This window comes from Melanostigma gelatinosum (assembly GCF_949748355.1).
Source record: "Melanostigma gelatinosum genome assembly, chromosome: 17".
Lineage (NCBI taxonomy): Eukaryota > Metazoa > Chordata > Actinopteri > Perciformes > Zoarcidae > Melanostigma > Melanostigma gelatinosum.
The window spans coordinates 21,148,061-21,169,286 of NC_136650.1; the positions used below are offsets into that span (position 1 = coordinate 21,148,061).

The window sequence follows — 21,226 nt, forward strand, 5'->3', positions numbered from 1 at the left end:
TATACGCAGTACGTCTTCTACTGTGTTGAATCCAACAGTGGAGTAAAAATGGATTTAATTCAGATGCACAGCATGCAGTCTACTTACACCACCAGGGGAGCCTTATTCATCATAATACTACACTTACTGAATTAGTACTAGTGAGGCACTGCAATAAATAGTATATTTAATATTAAACGATGACAACATCTCGGGGTTGTGAGATGTAAATAGAGAGTAAAAATAAAGTCCTGCTACACAAATCACTATTAATCATTGAGAATGTTTTTGGAATCTGTGTTTATTTGTGAAATAATGAATAATAGTTTGAACTCCAAAAGCCTTGAACAGTTCATTTAAATGTGTTTTATTTTGAAGGTTTATATTTAGATTAAGTTATTTGAGAGGTTTAGACAGGAAGTGTCTCTTTGTGTTTGTCTCTCTCACCTAGACACAACTGTTTGTAATGAATCTAAACCAAAGCCTTTAATCCTTACAATGCATTGTATTTTATAAGCTTAACATATGTTTTTATTAAATGTAAAGATATCTAAATCAGTGAAAATGCTCCCGTTTAATAACCATGTTTTTCATGTACTGAATTTTAATTTAAGGACCATTCATCATTAAATCAATAATCTATTCATTGATATTCCTGACTATCAGTAATCATCAATATATATAGTAGCTTTAAGTGACTAAAGTTATGAAATAAAAGTGGAGCGGACGCGAATAATAAAAGAGATGAAGTGAGGTGAGAGAAACTATGTCCATATTTACTGTATATTAAAAACAGTAGAGGCGTGTGAACACTTTAGTGTCCTTTAAAATGCATCAGGTCACGTGAATCTACCTGTTCTCTGCAGAGAGCTCCTCCCATAGTGCACATACTTCTTCAGCCAGACAGGACATTCGTGAATATTTATTGAATTCTAATTTGGCTTTCTCAGCATCCCATCTACGTTTGGTGCTGAACGCCTGCTGTCTTGGTGCAGTCCACGTCAGCGTCTGCTGGTCCAACACAAGGAAGTCTTCTCCATCATAACCATACTGACTAAAACCAAGAACCACTTCAGTCTCATCATCCCAATCACAGCCCTCCATCCTCTGTAAAATGTGGGCACCTGAGAGAGGTGGAGAGGGAGAAAGTGACATCGCAGCACAGACGATTATTAACACATAACATCACATCTTCACCACAGAGACACGCTGATCCACCAACTACTGGCTCTGTGGAAGCCACTCAACATCTGCTGGAAAACAGAGTGAAAGTCCATATTCTCTTCATCAAAAAGCACTGGCATGTGTTCATACAGGAAGCTACATCTCACCAGCCAAACGTTAAACATGGACATAAACAGGCCTACCTCCAGTTTGGTTTAAGCGCTGCTTCAAGCCGTCAATGTCTGCTCTGAAGACCTGCTGATGGCTAGAACACATCTGAGTCCTCCACTCCTTGTGTTGTGGGTTATCCTTATTGAAATCTCTCATCCAGTCCTGTTTGAGCTCCACGATCTTGCTGTTGCTGTCACAGTAACCCATCTGGACTTCATCGACCATCCCAAAAGTATGGTACATACGGCAGCGTCTATTCATTGTTTGTACCGTATGGTTTACACACACACATGTATACACATAGTTTGGTCCGATCTCTGTTGATATGAGGTATCGTAGAGCTCTGGGTGAACACAGACGGCTACAGGATTTATTTCCTGATTCAACAACGGCAGGAAGCCAGTGATGACAGGGGGAGCAACTCAACGCTGATAGGCTATCGCGCCACAGCGTCACGCGATTATTTCGCAGAAGTTGAAAAATTTCAACTCGCGCGTTGGCGATTTTGCGGCGTCCAACACTTCCACCGCACTGCAATAACGCGTCCAACGTGCTGCGGCATCACAAAATCGCGGCGCGCCAGTCTCATCGGGTCTGTGCAGGGACTTTGTATCTAATCTCGACGCGCGTCAAAAAATCAACGCGACCGGTGTGAACGCAGCATTAGAGTGCATGAAGTCACCGCTAGAGTGAAGAGCAGCTTGAGATTCTTGTGAAAAAAACATTTGTGTTTTGCCACTGTGTCCACAATCTTCACTCTTCATGCATCATTTCTGGATGTAGAAGTAGCTAATATTGTCCTTGTCGTAGAAAAATGACTGTAGAATCCCACAGATTTCCACATTTGACATTTGAAAGCCGTTAATTGAGAGGAAAACCAACTTTCTGCTCCATAGAGACCAATGTTAAATTTTGCTTCAAAAACATCTTCCACAGAATACGGTACCCCATTTCTAGATCGCCAGTTAAGCCACATTTTTTACACTACAGACACAATTTTTACAAGATCTGTTCTTCAATTCATTATTCCCCTCAATTATTAATATCGGAGCAATAGGAGCTACGGTTATGGGAGTTTTGATGATTTGTTTGAGAGGTGTTTCCCTGTTTTATTTCCATGAAATGGCTTCAGGCACACAGGTGTTTGTGATTGAGCCAATTAGTGATGTTGATAAACACACAGACTCACAGACACACGCGCACATACACTCCTCTCCCTCTCTCTCTCTGTGTCTCTCATACAGTCATTCAGGTCTTAGGGATCTTTAGAGGTCTTTGCCCCCTCCTCTACCCCCCCCCCCACACACACACACACATGCCATTTTAAAATAAAAGCAACAGAATGAATCCTAACTGAAATGCTTGTGATGAGCCTGTCATTTAATAACCGGTTTGTGTTTATCTAACATTATGATTCTGTCTCCTCTCCCCTTCTCCCCCACGCCCCACACCCCATTTCAAAATAAAAGCCCCAGAGAGTGAATTCTAACTGAACTGCTTGTGATGAAGCCTGTCATTTAATAACCTCTGTTTATGTGTCAAACATGATGATTATATATTTGTAATCTTTCAACTTTTTGAATCATTCAGCTTTTTGCAATTTTTTTTCAGCAATGTTTTTGAGATTCATTTCAGCTTTCAGCATTCCAACGCATTTTCAGCAGGAAATGCATTTTCTAGTTACTTTTCAGATTCAAATGTCATATCTTTCCTGTCCATTGAAAACCATGTACTGTATGTTCATGTGTGGTGATGTCGATTTCGACTATTTTTGATGTTATCACTTTAATGGCCACGCCTACACTGCGCATGCCCAGTATCACAGGTGAACGTTCATTCACCTGACTCGCTCTTTAGCTTGATGTTTACTGATCATATCAACATGAAAACGTTATTTATGTTGCTGCTCTTCTGTCATGTTGCATCTGCAGGTAAGATCACACTGTGACTCTCACCGTTACGCTGTTTCCTGTTATTATTGTCGCTGTAAAACTCGTTGCAGTCACTTTGTAAAGTGCGACGTCAGGAGTCATAGTTTCACTTTCACTCCGTCACACTGTGTTTATAATAATTACATTATTCAAACGTGTCCATTTGACGCTGACTTCACATGATCAGCCTGTGTATTGTTCTCATGTAGGTTACTCGTCAGTGCGTTACAGAACGACACATATGCTGCATTCATGCTTCAGTGTAGGAAAGTAAAAGTTGTTCATAACCTCTGTGTGAAGTAATGTCCGTATCTTTAGGGAGGATAGAGGCTATCCCCAAATATTATTGTTTGTGAATCAAATTACATACAAATATTGCAAGACATTGACGAGCTAATAATAATAATAATTCCCTAAAGTACACAATCGCATGAACACATATCTGCTGTAAGAAGGCCAAAGTTACATGATTTAAAATAAGGCTCCAATAAAACAATATATTATTATTGTACACGGGCCATCTACATGACTCGTTGCTCAATGCACAAAGTCACAACATGAAATTAGTAACGTTAGTGGGTCTGTAACATATTATTCAGGCAGTTCATTGTGATTTAACATATTTTTAAATTCTCCTTTTTTTGTAATTGACGACCATTAATATCCATAATTTGTGTAAAAATTCAGTTCCAAAAAACCTCTTTGTTCTGCAGTGAAACATTCCCTCAAATATGTCCTGACTGCAACTTCTGGAGTCACAAACATTCCAGAGTTTGTGGGTTTTGGGATGCTCGATGAAGTCCAGGTGGGTTACTGTGACAGCAACAACATGAACCCGGAGCCCAAACAGGACTGGGTGAGAGATTTAGCAAAGGATAACCCACAACACATGGAGTGGTATGTTCAGAAGTGTTCCAGCAATCAGCAGTTCTTCAGAGCCAGCCTTGACGGCTTGAAGCAGCGCTTCAACCAAACTGGAGGTAGGCCTGTTTATGTCCATGTAGGCCTGTTTATGTCCATGTTTAACGTTTGGCTGGTGAGATGTAGCTTCCTGTATGAACACATGCCAGTGCTGTTTGATGAAGAGAATATGGACTTTCACTCTGTTTTCCAGCAGATGTTGAGTGGCTTCCACAGAGCCAGTAGTTGGTGGATCAGCGTGTCTCTGTGGTGAAGATGTGATGTTATGTGTTCATAATCGTCTGTGCTGCGATGTCACTTTCTCCCTCTCTACCTCTCTCAGGTGCCCACATTTTACAGAGGATTGAGGGCTGTGATTGGGATGATGAGACTGGAGAGGTTATTGGTTTTAGTCAGTATGGTTATGATGGAGAAGACTTCATTGCATTGGACCTGCAGACGCTGACGTGGACTGCACCAAGACAGCAGGCGTTCAGCACCAAACGTAGATGGGATGCTGACAAAGCCAGATTAGAATACAATAAATATTACTACATCCACACATGTCCAGACTGGCTGAAGATGTATCTGCACTATGGGAGGAGCTTTCTGCAGAGAACAGGTAGATTCACGTGACCTGATGCATTTTAAAGGACACTAAAGTGTTCACATGCCTCTTCTGTTTTTAATGTACAGTAAATATGGACATAGTTTCTCTCACCTCACTTCATCTCTTTTATTCTTGGCGTCCTCTCCACTTTTATTTCATAACTTTATTCACTTAAAGCTACAAGGAACTTTAACTTTGTGTTGATTCTGGCGGTCCATGTGGACAAAAGCGGTCGTGTTTGTGAGCACCAGGGTCCCTTTAGAAAACCTCTCATTTACTGCAGCAGAGGTCTGACAGTGTGCTCCATGCACTCCTGGTTCTAGTTCTCCCGTGACTCCATTCCCTCCAGCAGGCCCAGTAATACGGCCTGGGCCTCCAGCAGCGTGGTGTTTGTGTTGGCTCCCAGCGGAGCAGCAAGATGAAGCGCTTCTACTGGCTGGAAGAGGAGCCGCCGCTGACGGGTGCAAAGTTCTCCACCTTCCACCGACGCTGGCTCAAGGCCAAAGGCTGCAGGGAAGCCGGATCATGGTCTGTCCGTGGAGCTTCTGAGGAACCTGCATGACTTCGTCTAAATTTGCGTGAAATCTGACCCGGTGGCTCAGATGACGAGCATTAAGATTCACTCTGTAAAAATAGCCAATGTTCCCACTCAGAGGCATCAGTATTAAACTGAGACTGTTTCATCATCAGTTAAAGTTCCTCAAAGTGACTCTAAGTGAGAGCATTCACATCTGCATCTGCTACATGAACACATTTATCTCCCAGTACTTCATGTTGGGATATTAATATTCAGATAAATTATAATTGGGACTGGGATCAATATTTATTGATGATTACTGATACTCAGGAATATCAATGAATAGATTATTGATTTAATGATGAATGGTCCTTAAATAAAAAATCAGTACATGAAAAACATGGTGATTAAACAGTAGCATTTTCACTGATTTAGAAATCTTTACATTTAATAAAAACATATGTTAAGCTTATAAAATGCAATGCATTGTAAGGATTAAAGGCTTTGGTTTAGATTCATTACAAACAGTTGTGTCTAGGTGAGAGAGACAAACACAAAGAGACACTTCCTGTCTAAACCTCAAATAACTTAATCGAAATATAAACCTTCAAAATAAAACTAATTTAAATTAAATGTTCAAGTCTTTTGGAGTTCAAACTATTATTCATTATTTCACAAATAAACACAGATTCCAAAAACATTCTCAATGATTAATAGAGATTTGTGTAGCAGGACTTTATTTTTACTCTCTATTTACATCTCACAACCCCGAGATGTTGTCATCGTTTAATATTAAATATACTATTTATTGCAGTGCCTCACTAGTACTAATTCAGTAAGTGTAGTATTATGATGAATAAGGCTCCCCTGGTGGTGTAAGTAGACTGCATGATGTGCATCTGAATTAAATCACATGACATGTGTACTGTCCAGGGTAAGAAAGTAACGTGCATCAATATTTACTGATGCTTTTAAACTGATTTGTTTCTATTGATGCATAACGTGCCAGCCTAAGTCCTATACACAGTTTTCTTGTTTGTTTTTAAATCCCTAGACCTTCCCTCAGTGTCTCTCCTCCAGAAGACTCCCTCCTCCCCAGTCACCTGCCACGCTACAGGTTTCTACCCTGACAGAGCCATGATGTACTGGAGGAAAGATGGAGAGAAGCATCACGAGGACGTGGACCACGGAGAGATCCTCCCCAACCACGATGGATCCTTCCAGATCAGTGTGGACCTGATCCTTTCATCAGTCGCACCTGAAGACTGGAGGAGGTACGACTGTGTGTTCCATCTCTCTGGTGTGGAGGACGACATCGTCACCAAACTGGACAAAGCACAGATCAGGACCAACTGGGGTAAGACTGAGATCAGATGTGATGGAGGTTTAAAAACTAACGCCAGACCTGGATCATAACTTCAGAGGTTATGCCCAAAAGCATTTTGTATGATGACGTTGTTCTCATCATCTGTGGTAGAGACAACGTGTGAATGTTTTGTGTTCCAGTTTCTCCGTCAGAGTTTCCTGCTGGTGTTGTTACTGGAGTTGTTGTAGGACTGCTGCTGCTTCTGGCACTCTGCATCGCTGGACTCTTCATCTGGAGGAGGAACAATAATAATTGTGAGTGAAGCCATTTTTACTCCACTGTTGGATTCAACACAGTAGAAGACGTACTGCGTATACTGTATGAGCTCTCCCACATTTACAGTCAAAGCAGAAGTCAGTGAAGTTCATGCTGAACATGCAAAAGTGTTTTGTTGGTTTCTTTTCATAAACTCTGTATTTTATTCAACCTTTAATATTGTAACGTCTCTTTATTTCAGGATTCATTCGTGCAAACACAGAGTGAAATGTCCAGAGTTGTCGTGGCAAAGTCTGCAGCATCAAACAGGTCTTCAGTCACACTGATGAACCAATGGTTGGCTCACCTTTTATCTCTTCTGACCTGTGACAGACCGGATGATGGATGGTCCTCTTCTGTTGATGGTCCTTGAGGTCGACACGCAGACAGTATTTTGGAGAGTTTGGGGATATTTGTAGACCACCCTTACTTTCACAAGGCATACTTTACAGACTATCTATGCCTTACAAAGCATTTATTAAGTATTTTCTGATTTCCTCTCAATCCAGTTACCCCTGATGGTCCAGCATCTATTAATACAAATTAATACAAATTAAGATATGGCTGCATGTTCAAGAGGGATTTGTAAATTGTGGGTTATATTAATTCAATCACTGAGTGCACCTTTCTAGTTGTATCAAAAAAAAAAAGTTCACTTTAGTCACTATATGTTTAACGAATACTATTTGGTTGAATTGTAAATACCTTCTTTCCCTTTTTTCTCTCTGTTTGTGCAATAAACATTTTTTCTTTAGTTTGTCACCCGCACGCTTTCACTCTTGTTAAACACTCCCTGTTTAATTTCAATGTGTAAACTTTGCTGTATGAATTCAGTTTGATTCAATAAAGACACATCTCTGTTACGGTACAACTGTTATGTTGGTGTCTTTTCTATTGACTGCATCCAAAAGGTGCGCTTTAGATCAGTGCTACATTTAAAACAGCATCAGCAGGTTATCCATTAATCTGAGTCTTTGCACGCTGACATTTTCAACAGACTTGGCAAGTTTAACCATTAAATCATCATGCCCGGTGCATTTTCTTCATTATTTAACGAGCTGAAAACGTCTCTGTGGTTTTGGAAATGTTGTTCATCATATACTTCCTATGTGTAGGAATTGCCTCCATGTTGGTGTCATTACTGGGGTGCATTTTCTACAATACTCTTCTTGCCTGGGTGCAGAACGGCTTTGTGATGACAAAAGAGGTCTCACTGGAAATATCGCGAGATTTGACTCAACACAATCACCTCCGGCTGCTGGAGGCAGCAGCAGCGGCATCCTGCAGGAGAACAGCATGTAGGTCCGTTTGTCTGCGACTTTAACAACAGCATTACAATACATGATATTTTGTATGAATATGTTTGCAGTGCTGGAATGTAACTCAGTAGTAGTAGTTACATATACTTAAGTACTGTAGGTCCCATAAGTAGTATTTGAAGTTGCCTACTTGAGTATTTCCATGTTATGCTACTTTACTCTTCTACTCTACTAGATTTCAGAGGGAAATACTGAACTACTGTTTACTTCACTATGTGTTTGACGGTTGTAGATACTTTGCAGATTACAGTTAATAAAGTATAAATCAACTTATTATGATGTGTTATCTATTAAGCTTCCCAGCAGTATAAAGTAGTTTGACTCCATCTTTACCAGCTGCAACATTAAGAGGATTTGAAAATATTCTCCATAGAGATCCCATTGAAAATATAAAGCTTAATAATTCAAAAAGTTTAAAGGTTAGAAATATGAAAAGTCATAGCAGACCGCTGGTGAAAGAGCTGAACATTTTAATAGTTGAACGGTTTCTGTAGCTTAAAAAATGAAGGAGGAGAAGAGGGGCACGGAAGAAATTGAAGAAGTTGAATAAAGATTCGAAGAACAATAGCATTCCAACAATTATATTATATTATATAGCCCAAACCTGAATGTTCCGCTACACCAAATTGTGAGAAAACGGAAAATCCAGAAAAAGTATTTCCTATATTTTAATTACAAAATACATGTATTGTATTTTGTTACATTTTCTGGCACCAGTATTTCGTATTTTATTTTGATACATTTATTTGAGGGGTATTTTGTATCAAAATACATTTTGATGTATCTTTGCCCATCTCTGAGAACAATACACAGGCTGATCATGTGAAGTCAGCGTCAAAATGGACACGTTTGAATAACGGAATTATTATAAACACAGTGTGACGGAGTGAAAGTGAAACTATGGCTCCTGATGTCGCTCTTTACAAAGTGACTGCAACGAGTTTTACAGCGACAATAATAACAGGAAACAGCGTAACGGTGAGAGTCACAGTGTGATCTTACCTGTAGATGCAACATGACAGAAGAGCAGCAACATAAATAACGTTTTCATGTTGATATGATCAGTAAACATCAAGCTAAAGAGCGAGTCAGCTGAATGAACGTTCACCTGTGATACTGGGCATGCGCAGTGTAGGCGTGACGTTACCTTTGAGTCACAATGAAAAAAATAGTCGAAATCAAAATCACCACATTTGGACATACAGTACAGGTAAGGAAAACGCCAGACGTTTCCAATTCCCACTGCAAAGCCAATACATGTCAGCAGGTACTGAACCTTGTTGTCCCATTTGGGTCTCTCCTCCACCCCAGAATCTTCTGCTTTGCCCATCCTCAGCCGGCAAAAAGCACAATCCCAGCTCGTCTCTGTCTTCCTCCCTTCAGTGGGCTGTCTTTACTGTTCAATTCAATTTATTTTGTATCGCCCAAAATCCCAAATTGACCTCAGAGGGCTTTACAATCTGTACACACACGACATCCTCTGTCCCAGGACCCTCACACCGGTACAGGAAGAACTCCAAACAAAACCTTTAACGGCGAGAAAAAGGTAAGAAACCTCAGGGAGAGCAACAGAGGAGGGAAGTGTACAGAACGAACAACATAATAGAGTTACAACACATTCAATGCATATGACATGAATGATTCATGGACTGTTGGTTAATCAGTAGCAGCGTTGAGTCACGGTTACAGAATTTATTGTTTTTTAAGAGGAAATCAGGCCACCGGGATTTCCTGTCAGAACACCGGGCATGATGATTTAATGGTTAAACTTGCCAAGTCTGTTGAAAATGTCAGCGTGCAAAGACTCAGATTAATGGATAACCTGCTGATGCTGTTTTAAATGTAGCACTGATCTAAAGCGCACCTTTTGGATGCAGTCAATAGAAAAGACACCAACATAACAGTTGTACCGTAACAGAGATGTCTTTATTTGTGTTGATACACATCCATGAAACATGTAGAAAAAGTTATGAAAACAGCAACAAATGTAAACGGTGTTCTTGCAAAACTGTTAAAGACAAAGAAAAAGACAACGTATGTCTTCAAATATCCCCAAACCCTCCAAAATACTGTCTGCGTGTCGACATCAAGGACCATCGACAGAAGAGGACCATCCATCATCCGGTCTGTCACAGGTCAGAAGAGATAAAAGCAGGAATGAATCCTGAAATAAAGAGACGTTACAATATTAAAGGTTAAAGAAAATACAGAGTTTATGAAAAGAAACCAACAAAACACTTTTGCATGTTCAGCATGAACTTCACTGACTTGTGCTTTGACTGTAAATGTGGGAGAGCTCATACAGTATACGCAGTACGTCTTCTACTGTGTTGAATCCAACAGTGGAGTAAAAATGGCTTCACTCACCATTATTGTTCCTCCTCCAGATGAAGAGTCCAGCGATGCAGAGTGCCAGAAGCAGCAGCAGTCCTACAACAACTCCAGTAACAACACCAGCAGGAAACTCTGACGGAGAAACTGGAACACAAAACATTCACACGTTGTCTCTACCACAGATGATGAGAACAACGTCATCAGAGAAATAACTGCCCAAACTATAAGAAGAAGAAGAAGAAGAAGAAGAAGAAGAAGAAGAAGAAGAAGAAGAAGAAGAAGAAGAAGAAGAAGAAGAGGTCACAAACCTGATTCTTCTATCAGGATGAAGAGGAGGGTTAAAGATTTAAAAGTCACAACAACTCGTCTGTTGAAATGCTTTTGGGCATAACCTCTGAAGTTATGATCCAGGTCTAGCGTTAGTTTTTAAACCTCCATCACCTCTGATCTCAGTCTTACCCCAGTTGGTCCTGATCTGTGCTTTGTCCAGTTTGGTGACGATGACGTCCTCCACACCAGAGAGATGGAACACACAGTCGTACCTCCTCCAGTCTTCAGGTGCGACTGATGAAAGGATCAGGTCCACACTGATCTGGAAGGATCCATCGTGGTTGGGGAGGATCTCTCCGTGGTCCACGTCCTCGTGATGCTCCTCTCCATCTTTCCTCCAGTACATCATGGCTCTGTCAGGGTAGAAACCTGTAGCGTGGCAGGTGACTGGGGAGGAGGGAGTCTTCTGGAGGAGAGACACTGAGGGAAGGTCTAGGGATTTAAAAACAAACAAGAAAACTGTGTATAGGACTTAGGCTGGCACGTTATGCATCAATAGAAATAAATCAGTTTAAAAGCATCAGTAAATATTGATGCACGTTACTTTCTTCCCCTGGACAGTACACATGTCATGTGATTTAATTCAGATGCACATCATGCAGTCTACTTACACCACCAGGGGAGCCTTATTCATCATAATACTACACTTACTGAATTAGTTTTTAGTAATTGGTTTATGTTTAAATTAAGTTATTTGAGAGGTTTAGACAGGAAGTGTCTCTTTGTGTTTGTCTCTCTCACCTAGACACAACTGTTTGTAATGAATCTAAACCAAAGCCTTTAATCCTTACAATGCATTGTATTTTATAAGCTGTTCATTGTTGAAGCTCATTATCTTTTAAGAAGACAGGTACTCTCTTCAAACAGGATGCGACTTCATCTGTGCAAATATAGATCTTAACATAAATATTGCTGTGTATAGAACTCTTGCAATACATCATTTTGATATCTGATCCTGAAGTTATGGTTGACACGAGTGACGGACAATGTTGTTGGCATGCTGCATGGTTGTTTTGATGCATTTTGTTTTTGTTTGTTTAACTATTTGTTTAAATGTATTTCCTCCTGGCCTTTTTGCCAGGTGCACGAATTGCTAGTATTATTTCTTACTTGTTTGGGATTTGTTTTTCTTTGCAAAAAAAACAAACCGTAATTAAATATTTAAGTAAAAAAAAAAAGCAGCAAATCTACATGTTTGAGATCTGGAATCAATCAAAGAATGTTTTCCATTTTGTATTGACAAAAATATGAATTGTTTGGGGAATAACTTGTAGAATAAAAAAACAAAAAAGAATCTAAACCAAAACCTTTAATCGTTACAATGCATTGTATTTTATAAGCTTAACATGTGTTTTTTATTAAATATAAAGATATGTAAATCAGTGAAAATACTACTGTTCAATAACCATGTTTTTCATGTACTGAATTTAGATTTAAGGACCATTCATCATTAAATCAACAATCTATTCATTGATATTCCTGAGTATCAGTAATCATCAATAAATATTGATCCCAGTCCGAATTATTATTTATCTGAATATTAACATCCCAACATGAAGTACTCGAATAAAAGAGATGAAGTGAGGTGAGAGAAACTATGTCCATATTTACTGTACATTAAAAACAGAAGAGGCGTGGGAACACTTTAGTGTCCTTTAAAAAGCATCAGGTCACGTGAATCTACCTGTTCTCTGCAGAGAGCTCCTCCCATAGTCCAGATACATCTTCAGCCAGTGAGGACATTCTTGGTTGAAGGCATATTTATTGTATTCTATGGTGTCTTTGTCAGCATCCCATCTAAGTTTGGTGCTGAACGCCTGCTGTCTTTGTGCAGTCCACGTCATCGTCTGCGGGTCCAACACAAGGAAGTCTTCTCCATCATAACCACACTGACTAAAACCAATAACCTCTTCAGTCTCATCATCCCAATCACAGCCCTGCAGGTTCTGTAAAATGTGGGCACCTGAGAGAGGTAGAGAGGGAGAAAGTGACATCGCAGCACAGACGATTATGAACACATAACATCACATCTTCACCACAGAGACACGCTGATCCACCAACTACTGGCTCTGTGGAAGCCACTCAACATCTGCTGGAAAACAGAGTGAAAGTCCATATTCTCTTCATCAAACAGCACTGGCATGTGTTCATACAGGAAGCTACATCTCACCAGCCAAACGTTAAACATGGACATAAACAGGCCTACATGGACATAAACAGGCCTACCTCCAGTTTGGTTGAAGAGCTGCTTCAAGTCGTCAAGGCCGGCTCTGAATAACTGCTGATAGATGGCACACTTGTGAAGATACCGCTCAATGTGGTCTGGGTTATCCTTCACAAGATCTCTCACCCAGTCCTGTTTGAGCTCCACGATCGTGCTGTTGCTGTCATAGTAACCCACCTCGACTTCATCGACCATCAGCAAAGCCACAAACTCTGGAAGGTTTGTGACTCCAGAAGTTGCAGTGATGACATATTTCAGGGAATGTTTCACTGTCGAACAAAGAGGTTCATTGGAACTTAATTTGTATACAGATTATGGATATTAATGGTCATCAATTACAAAAAAATGAGAATTTTAAAATATATTAAATCACAATGAGCTACCTAAATAATATGTTACAGACCCACTGACGTTACTAATTTCATGTTGTGACTTTGTGCATTGAGCAACGAGTCATGTAGATGGCCCGTGTACAATAATAATATATTGTTTTATTGGAGCCTTATTTTAAATCATGTAACTTTGGCCTTCTTACAGCAGATATTTGTTAATTTGCGATTGTGTACTTTAGGGAAGTATTATTATTATTAGCTCGTCAACGTCTTGCAATAGTTCTCGTATATAATTTGATTCACAAACAATAATATTTGGGGATAGCCTCTATCCTCCCTAAAGATACGGACATTACTTCACACAGAGGTTATGAACAACTTTTACTTTCCTACACTGAAGCATGAATGCAGCATATGTGTCGTTCTGTAACGCACTGACGAGTAACCTACATGAGCACAATACACAGGCTGATCATGTGAAGTCAGCGTCAAATGGACACGTTTGAATAATGTAATTATTATAAACACAGTGTGACGGAGTGAAAGTGAAACTATGACTCCTGATGTCGCACTTTACAAAGTGACTGCAACGAGTTTTACAGCGACAATAATAACAGGAAACAGCGTAACGGTGAGAGTCACAGTGTGATCTTACCTGTAGATGCAACATGACAGAAGAGCAGCAACATAAATAACGTTTTCATGTTGATATGATAAGTAAACATCAAGCTAAAGAGCGAGTCAGGTGATTGACCGTTCGCCTTTGATACTGCGCATGCGCAGTGTAGGCGTGGCGTTACCTTTGAGTCATAACATCACCACATATGGACATACAGTACATGGTTTTCAGGAAGTATGAAAAATTGTAATCTGAAAAGTAACTATAGCTGTCAGACAAATAAGAAGTTCGATAATTCCCTCTTAAATTTAGTGGAGTAGAAGTTTATGCAACGTTATACTTCTAAATGGTAATACTCAAGTAGTACAAGTACCTCAGCTTTGTATGTAACGATGTGTTTGAATAATATTGCTTAGTTAGCCTACAGTCCTCCACTGTATAAACAGGTACAAATGTACAACTAAAATAACTTTACATTCATGATGCAGCTATTGACTAAAACATATGTTTACAAAACTTGTATTCTGATGTTTCTACATATTTCTACAAATATACAGAGATGGAAGAAGTACATATATTGTACTTTAGTGAATGCAGCGATACCACAGTGTACCAAAAGTAAAGGTACTCTATGCAGAATGGTCCATTTTAGAATCATATGTTATATTACTGTATTATAATTATTGATGCATTGATTTATCTCTTAGTAAAGTAGCATAACATGGAAATACTCAAGTAGGCAACTTCAAATACTACTTATAGGACCTACAGTACTTGAGCATATGCTACTACTACTACTGAGTTACATTCCAGCACTGCAAACATATTCATACAAAATATCATGTATTGTAATGCTGTTGTTAAAGTCGCAGACAAACGGACCTACATGCTGTTCTCCTGCAGGATGCCACTGCTGCTGCCTCCAGCAGCCGGAGGTGATTGTGTTGAGTCAAATCTCGCGATATTTCCAGTGAGACCTCTTTTGTCATCACAAAGCCGTTCTGCACCCAGGCAAGAAGAGTATTGTAGAAAATGCACCCCAGTAATGACACCAACATGGAGGCAATTCCTACACATAGGAAGTATATGATAAACAACATTTCCAAAACCACAGAGACGTTTTCAGCTCGTTAAATAATGAAGAAAATGCACCGGGCATGATGATTTAATGGTTAAACTTGCCAAGTCTGTTGAAAATGTGAGCGTGCAAAGACTCAGATTAATGGATAACCTGCTGATGCTGTTTTAAATGTAGCACTGATCTAAAGCGCACCTTTTGGATGCAGTCAATAGAAAAGACACCAACATAACAGTTGTACCGTAACAGAGATGTGTCTTTATTTGTGTTGATACAACTAGAAAGGTGCACTCGGTGATTGAATTAATATAACCCACAATTTGCAAATCCCCCTTGAACATGCAGCCATAACTGGCCACCCAAAATATAATGCAGTTTGCATTACACGTCCATGAAACATGTAGAAAAAGTTATGAAAACAGCAACAAATGTAAACGGTGTTCTTGCAAAACTGTTAAAGATATCAAAAAGCTGACTTATGCATTAATAGATTGCTGGACCATCAGGGGTGAGCTGACGACCGTTCATGTAAACATTGTCAGAAAACTGAACCAGAAAAAGGAGAGGACATCTGGAAAGCACCCAACCTCAGAGCCCTTGGAGGACCTCATAGAAGAGTTCCCATTAACTTCATAGGAGTGCTCCGACACAGGAAGATCACAAACAAAGAAGGAACATATTGATTCGATCCTCTCTCATGTTGGAAAAGGCAGCTGACAGAGAAAAAGACAAAGTATGTCTTCAAATATCCCCAAACCCTCCAAAATACTGTCTGCGTGTCGACCTCAAGGACCATCGACAGAAGAGGACCATCCATCATCCGGTCTGTCACAGGTCAGAAGAGATAAAAGGTGAGCCAACCATTGGTTCATCAGTGTGACTGAAGACCTGTTTGATGCTGCAGACTTTGCCACGACAACTCTGGACATTTCACTCTGTGTTTGCAGCAATGAATCCTGAAATAAAGAGACGTTACAATATTAAAGGTTAAAGAAAATACAGAGTTTATGAAAAGAAACCAACAAAACACTTTTGCATGTTCAGCATGAACTTCACTGACTTGTGCTTTGACTGTAAATGTGGGAGAGCTCATACAGTATACGCAGTACGTCTTCTACTGTGTTGAATCCAACAGTGGAGTAAAAATGGCTTCACTCACCATTATTGTTCCTCCTCCAGATGAAGAGTCCAGCGATGCAGAGTGCCAGAAGCAGCAGCAGTCCTACAACAACTCCAGTAACAACACCAGCAGGAAACTCTGACGGAGAAACTGGAACACAAAACATTCACACGTTGTCTCTACCACAGATGATGAGAACAATGTCATCAGAGAAATAATTGCCCAAACTAGAAGAAGAAGAAGAAGAAGAAGAAGAAGAAGAAGAAGAAGAAGAAGAAGAAGAAGAAGAAGAAGAAGAAGAAGAAGAAGAAGAAGAAGAAGAAGAAGAAGAAGAAGAAGAAGAAGAAGAAGAAGAGGATGAGAGGTTGCAAACCTGATTCTTCTATCAGGATGAAGAGGAGGGTTAAAGATTTAAAAGTCACAACAACTCGTCTATTGAATTGACAACAAAATGCTTTTGGGAATAACCTCTGAAGTTATGATCCAGGTCTAGTGTTAGTTTTTAAACCTCCATCACATCTGATCTCAGTCTTACCCCAGTTGGTCCTGATCTGTGCTTTGTCCAGTTTGGTGACGATGTCGTCCTCCACACCAGAGAGATGGAACACACAGTCGTACCTCCTCCAGTCTTCAGGTGCGACTGATGAAAGGATCAGGTCCACACTGATCTGGAAGGATCCATCGTGGTTGGGGAGGATCTCTCCGTGGTCCACGTCCTCGTGATGCTCCTCTCCATCTTTCCTCCAGTACATCATGGCTCTGTCAGGGTAGAAACCTGTAGCGTGGCAGGTGACTGGGGAGGAGGGAGTCTTCTGGAGGAGAGACACTGAGGGAAGGTCTAGGGATTTAAAAACAAACAAGAAAACTGTGTATAGGACTTAGGCTGGCACGTTATGCATCACTAGAAATAAATCAGTTTAAAAGCATCAGTAAATATTGATGCACGTTACTTTCTTACCCTGGACAGTACACATGTCATGTGATTTAATTCAGATGCACAGCATGCAGTCTACTTACACCACCAGGGGAGCCTTATTCATCATAATACTACACTTACTGAATTAGTACTAGTGAGGCACTGCAATAAATAGTATTTTTAATATTAAACAATGACAACATCTCGGGGTTGTGAGATGTAAATAGAGAGTAAAAATAAAGTCCTGCTACACAAATCTCTATTAATTATTGAGAATGTTTTTGTAATCTGTGTTTATTTGTGAAATAATGAATAACAGTTTGAACTCCAAAAGCCTTGAACAGTTAATTTAAATGTGTTTTATTTTGAGATAGAGACATAGAGATCCTATTGAAAAAATAAAAAGCTTAATAATTCAAAAAGTTTAAAGGTTAGAAATATAAAAAGTCACAGCACACCTCTGGTGAAAGAGCTGAACATTTTAATAGTTGAACGGTTTCTGTAGCTTAAAAAATGAAGGAGGAGAAGAGGGGCACGGAAGAAATAGAAGTTGAATAAAGAAACAGGATAACAATAGTTGGAATGCTTAACAGCATTCCAACTATTAAGTTATTTGAGAGGTTTAGACAGGAAGTGTCTCTTTGTGTTTGTCTCTCTCACCTAGACACAACTGTTTGTAATGAATCTAAACCAAAGCCTTGAGGAACTTTAACTGATGATGAAACAGTCTCAGTTTAATACTGATGCCTCTGAGTGGGAATATTGGCTATTTTTACATAGTGAATCTTAATGCTTGTCATCTGAGCCACCGGGTCAGATTTCACGCAAATTTAGACGAAGTCATGCAGGTTCCTCAGAAGCTCCACGGACAGACCATGATCCGGCTTCCCTGCAGCCTTTGGCCTTGAGCCAGCGTCGGTGGAAGGTGGAGAACTTTGCACCCGTCAGCGGCGGCTCCTCTTCCAGCCAGTATGTAAGAAATTTGAGCAAAAAACTGTAGTTAGTAGATATAATAAAAGTGTTTAATAATTAATAATTCATAATTAGTCATAATCATAAGGGTTTTGGAATGCATAATTAAGATAAACATAAAGTGATATAGGATTAAGTAGCTAAAAGTGCATAGGGGAATTTGGCCAATAGAAATTGAGATAGACGGAAGGGGAGGAGTCGTGAATTAATATGTGGGGGGGTTAGAAGTGTTTTTTCTGCCTCTTTTAGCTGGTGGATCTGCAGGACGGCTGTGTCCTGGGACCAGAGGTAGTTTTTTTCCAAAGAGGGTTAATATTGTAATATTTCATAGGAGTATATACTCCAATGTTTAACTGTAATCATACTTGCATCAGTGGAATTAAATTCCTTATAATTGTAAACCAGTTTTGGTAGCGTTATTATTGCAGCGTGTGTCGACGGCACAAAGCAGCCGGACACGTGTGCTCTGGCCTCCACAGTAGAAGCGCTTCATCTTGCTGCTCCGCTGGGAGCCAACACAAACACCACGCTGCTGGAGGCCCAGGCCGTATTACTGGGCCTGCTGGAGGGAATGGAGTCACGGGAGAACTAGAACCAGGAGTGCATGGAGCACACTGTCAGACCTCTGCTGCAGTAAATGAGAGGTTTTCTAAAGGGACCCTGGTGCTCACAAACACGACCGCTTTTGTCCACATGGACCGCCAGAATCAACACAAAGTTAAAGTTCCTTGTAGCTTTAAGTGAATAAAGTTATGAAATAAAAGTGGAGAGGACGCCAAGAATAAAAGAGATGAAGTGAGGTGAGAGAAACTATGTCCATATTTACTGTACATTAAAAAGAGAAGAGGCGTGTGAACACTTTAGTGTCCTTTAAAATGCACCAGGTCACGTGACTCTACCTGTTCTCTGCAGAAAGCTCCTCCCATAGTGCACATACATCTTCAGCCAGTCTGGACATGTTTGGAGGTAGTAATATTTATTGTATTCTAATCTGGCTTCGTCAGCATCCCATCTACGTTTGGTGCTGAACGCCTGCTGTCTTGGTGCAGTCCACGTCAGCGTCTGCAGGTCCAACACAAGGAAGTCTTCTCCATCATAACCATACTGATTAAAACCAATCACCTCTCCAGTCTCATCATCCCACTCACAGCCGTTCATCCTCTGTAAAATGTGGGCACCTGAGAGAGGTAGAGAGGGAGAAAGTGACATCGCAGCACAGACGATTATGAACACATAACATCACATCTTCACCACAGAGACACGCTGATCCACCAACTACTGGCTCTGTGGAAGCCACTCAACATCTGCTGGAAAACAGAGTGAAAGTCCATATTCTCTTCATCAAACAGCACTGGCATGTGTTCATACAGGAAGCTACATCTCACCAGCCAAACGTTAAACATGGACATGAACAGGCCTACCTCCAGTTTGGTTTAAGCGCTGCTTCAAGCCGTCAAGGTTGGCTCTGAAGAACTGCTGCTCAATCAAACACCTCTGAATATTCCACTCCTTGTGTTGTGGGTTATCCTTCATAAAATCTCTCACCCAGTCCTGTTTGGGATTCACAGTCTTGCTGTTGCTGTCACAGTAACCCACCTGGACTTCATTGACCATCAGAAAAGCCACAAACTCTGGAATGTTTGTGACTCCAGAAGTTGCAGTCAGGACATATTTCAGGGAGTATTTCACTGCAGGACAAAGAAGGTTTATTGGAACAAAATTTGTATACAAATTATGGATATTAATGGTTGTCAATTTTTTTTAAAGTAATAGGAGAATTTAAAAACATGTTAAATCACAATGAACTGCCTGAATAATATGTTACAGACCCACTAACGTTACTGATTTTATGTTGTGACTTTGTGCATTGAGCAACGAGTCATGTAGATGGCCCGTGTACAATAATAATATATTGTTTTATTGGAGCCTTATTTTAAATCATGTAACTTTGGCCTTCTTACATCAGATATTTGTTAATTTGCGATTGTGTACTTTAGGGAATTATTATTATTATTAGCTAGTCAATGTCTTGCAATAGTCGTATGTAATTTGATTTTCAAACAATAATATTTGGGGATAGCCTCTATCCTCCCTAAAGATACGGACATTACTTCACACAGAGGTTATGAACAACTTTTACTTTCCTACACTGAAGCATGAATGCAGCATATGTGTCGTTCTGTAACGCACTGACGAGTAACCTACATGAGAACAATACACAGGCTGATCATGTGAAGTCAGCGTCAAATGGACACGTTTGAATAATGTAATTATTATAAACACAGTGTGACGGAGTGAAAGTGAAACTATGACTCCTGATGTCGCACTTTGTAAAGTGACTGCAATAATAACAGGAAACAGCGTAACGGTGAGAGTCACAGTGTGATCTTACCTGTAGATGCAACATGACAGAAGAGCAGCAACATAAATAACGTTTTCATGTTGATATGATAAGTAAACATCAAGCTGAAGAGCGAGTCAGCTGATTGAACGTTCACCTGTGATACTGGGCATGCGCAGTGTAGGCGTGGCGTTACCTGTAGAGTCATAACATCACCACATATGGACATACAGTACATGGTTTTCAATGAACAGGAAGTATGAAAAATTGTAATCTGAAAAGTAACTATACCTGTCAGACAAATAGGAAGTACGATAATTCCCTCTTAAATTTAGTGGAGTAGAAGTTTATGCAACTTCATACTTCTAAATGGTAACACTCAAGTAGTACAAGTACCTCAGCTTTGTATGTAACTATGTGTTTGAATAATATTGCTTAGTTAGCCTACAGTCCTCCACTGTATAAACAGGTACAAAGGTACAACTAAAATAACTTTACATTCATGATGCAGCTATTGACTAAAACATATGTTTACAAAACTTGTATTCTGATGTTTCTACATATTTCTACAAATATACAGAGATGGAAGAAGTACATATATTGTACTTTAGTGAATGCAGCGATACCACAGTGTGTAAATACTGATACAAGCAAAAAGTCCTGCATTCAATTTGTTTCTTTAGTAAAAGTGCAAAAGTATTAGCATCACAATATGTAGTATTAAGTACCAAAAGTAAAGGTACTCTAT

At 39.9% G+C, this 21,226-nt stretch overlaps 2 protein-coding genes across 2 annotated transcripts; one reads left to right on the forward strand and one right to left on the reverse strand.

The window, feature by feature from the left end:
* The first annotated feature begins 3,150 nt into the window (after window positions 1-3,150).
* On the forward strand, window positions 3,151-7,681 carry LOC306791605 (major histocompatibility complex class I-related gene protein-like). Its single transcript, XM_079288405.1, has 6 exons — window positions 3,151-3,245; window positions 3,959-4,225; window positions 4,489-4,767; window positions 6,327-6,629; window positions 6,779-6,892; window positions 7,096-7,681. Coding segments are annotated over exons 1-6 (1,035 nt in total). The 5' UTR covers window positions 3,151-3,175; the 3' UTR covers window positions 7,098-7,681.
* Window positions 7,682-10,122: 2,441 nt separating this feature from the next.
* On the reverse strand, window positions 10,123-20,623 carry LOC306791190 (uncharacterized protein). The gene is made up of 13 exons (XM_079287826.1): window positions 20,530-20,623; window positions 19,559-19,825; window positions 19,037-19,315; window positions 16,785-17,087; window positions 16,289-16,399; window positions 16,064-16,085; window positions 15,717-15,735; window positions 14,088-14,232; window positions 13,103-13,369; window positions 12,561-12,839; window positions 11,006-11,308; window positions 10,580-10,690; window positions 10,123-10,376 (listed from the first exon to the last, which is right to left on the reverse strand). Exons 1-13 carry the CDS (start codon window positions 20,597-20,599, stop codon window positions 10,342-10,344), a joined length of 2,211 nt encoding a protein of 736 aa, XP_079143952.1. The 5' UTR covers window positions 20,600-20,623; the 3' UTR covers window positions 10,123-10,341.
* Between the last annotated feature and the right edge of the window lie 603 nt (window positions 20,624-21,226).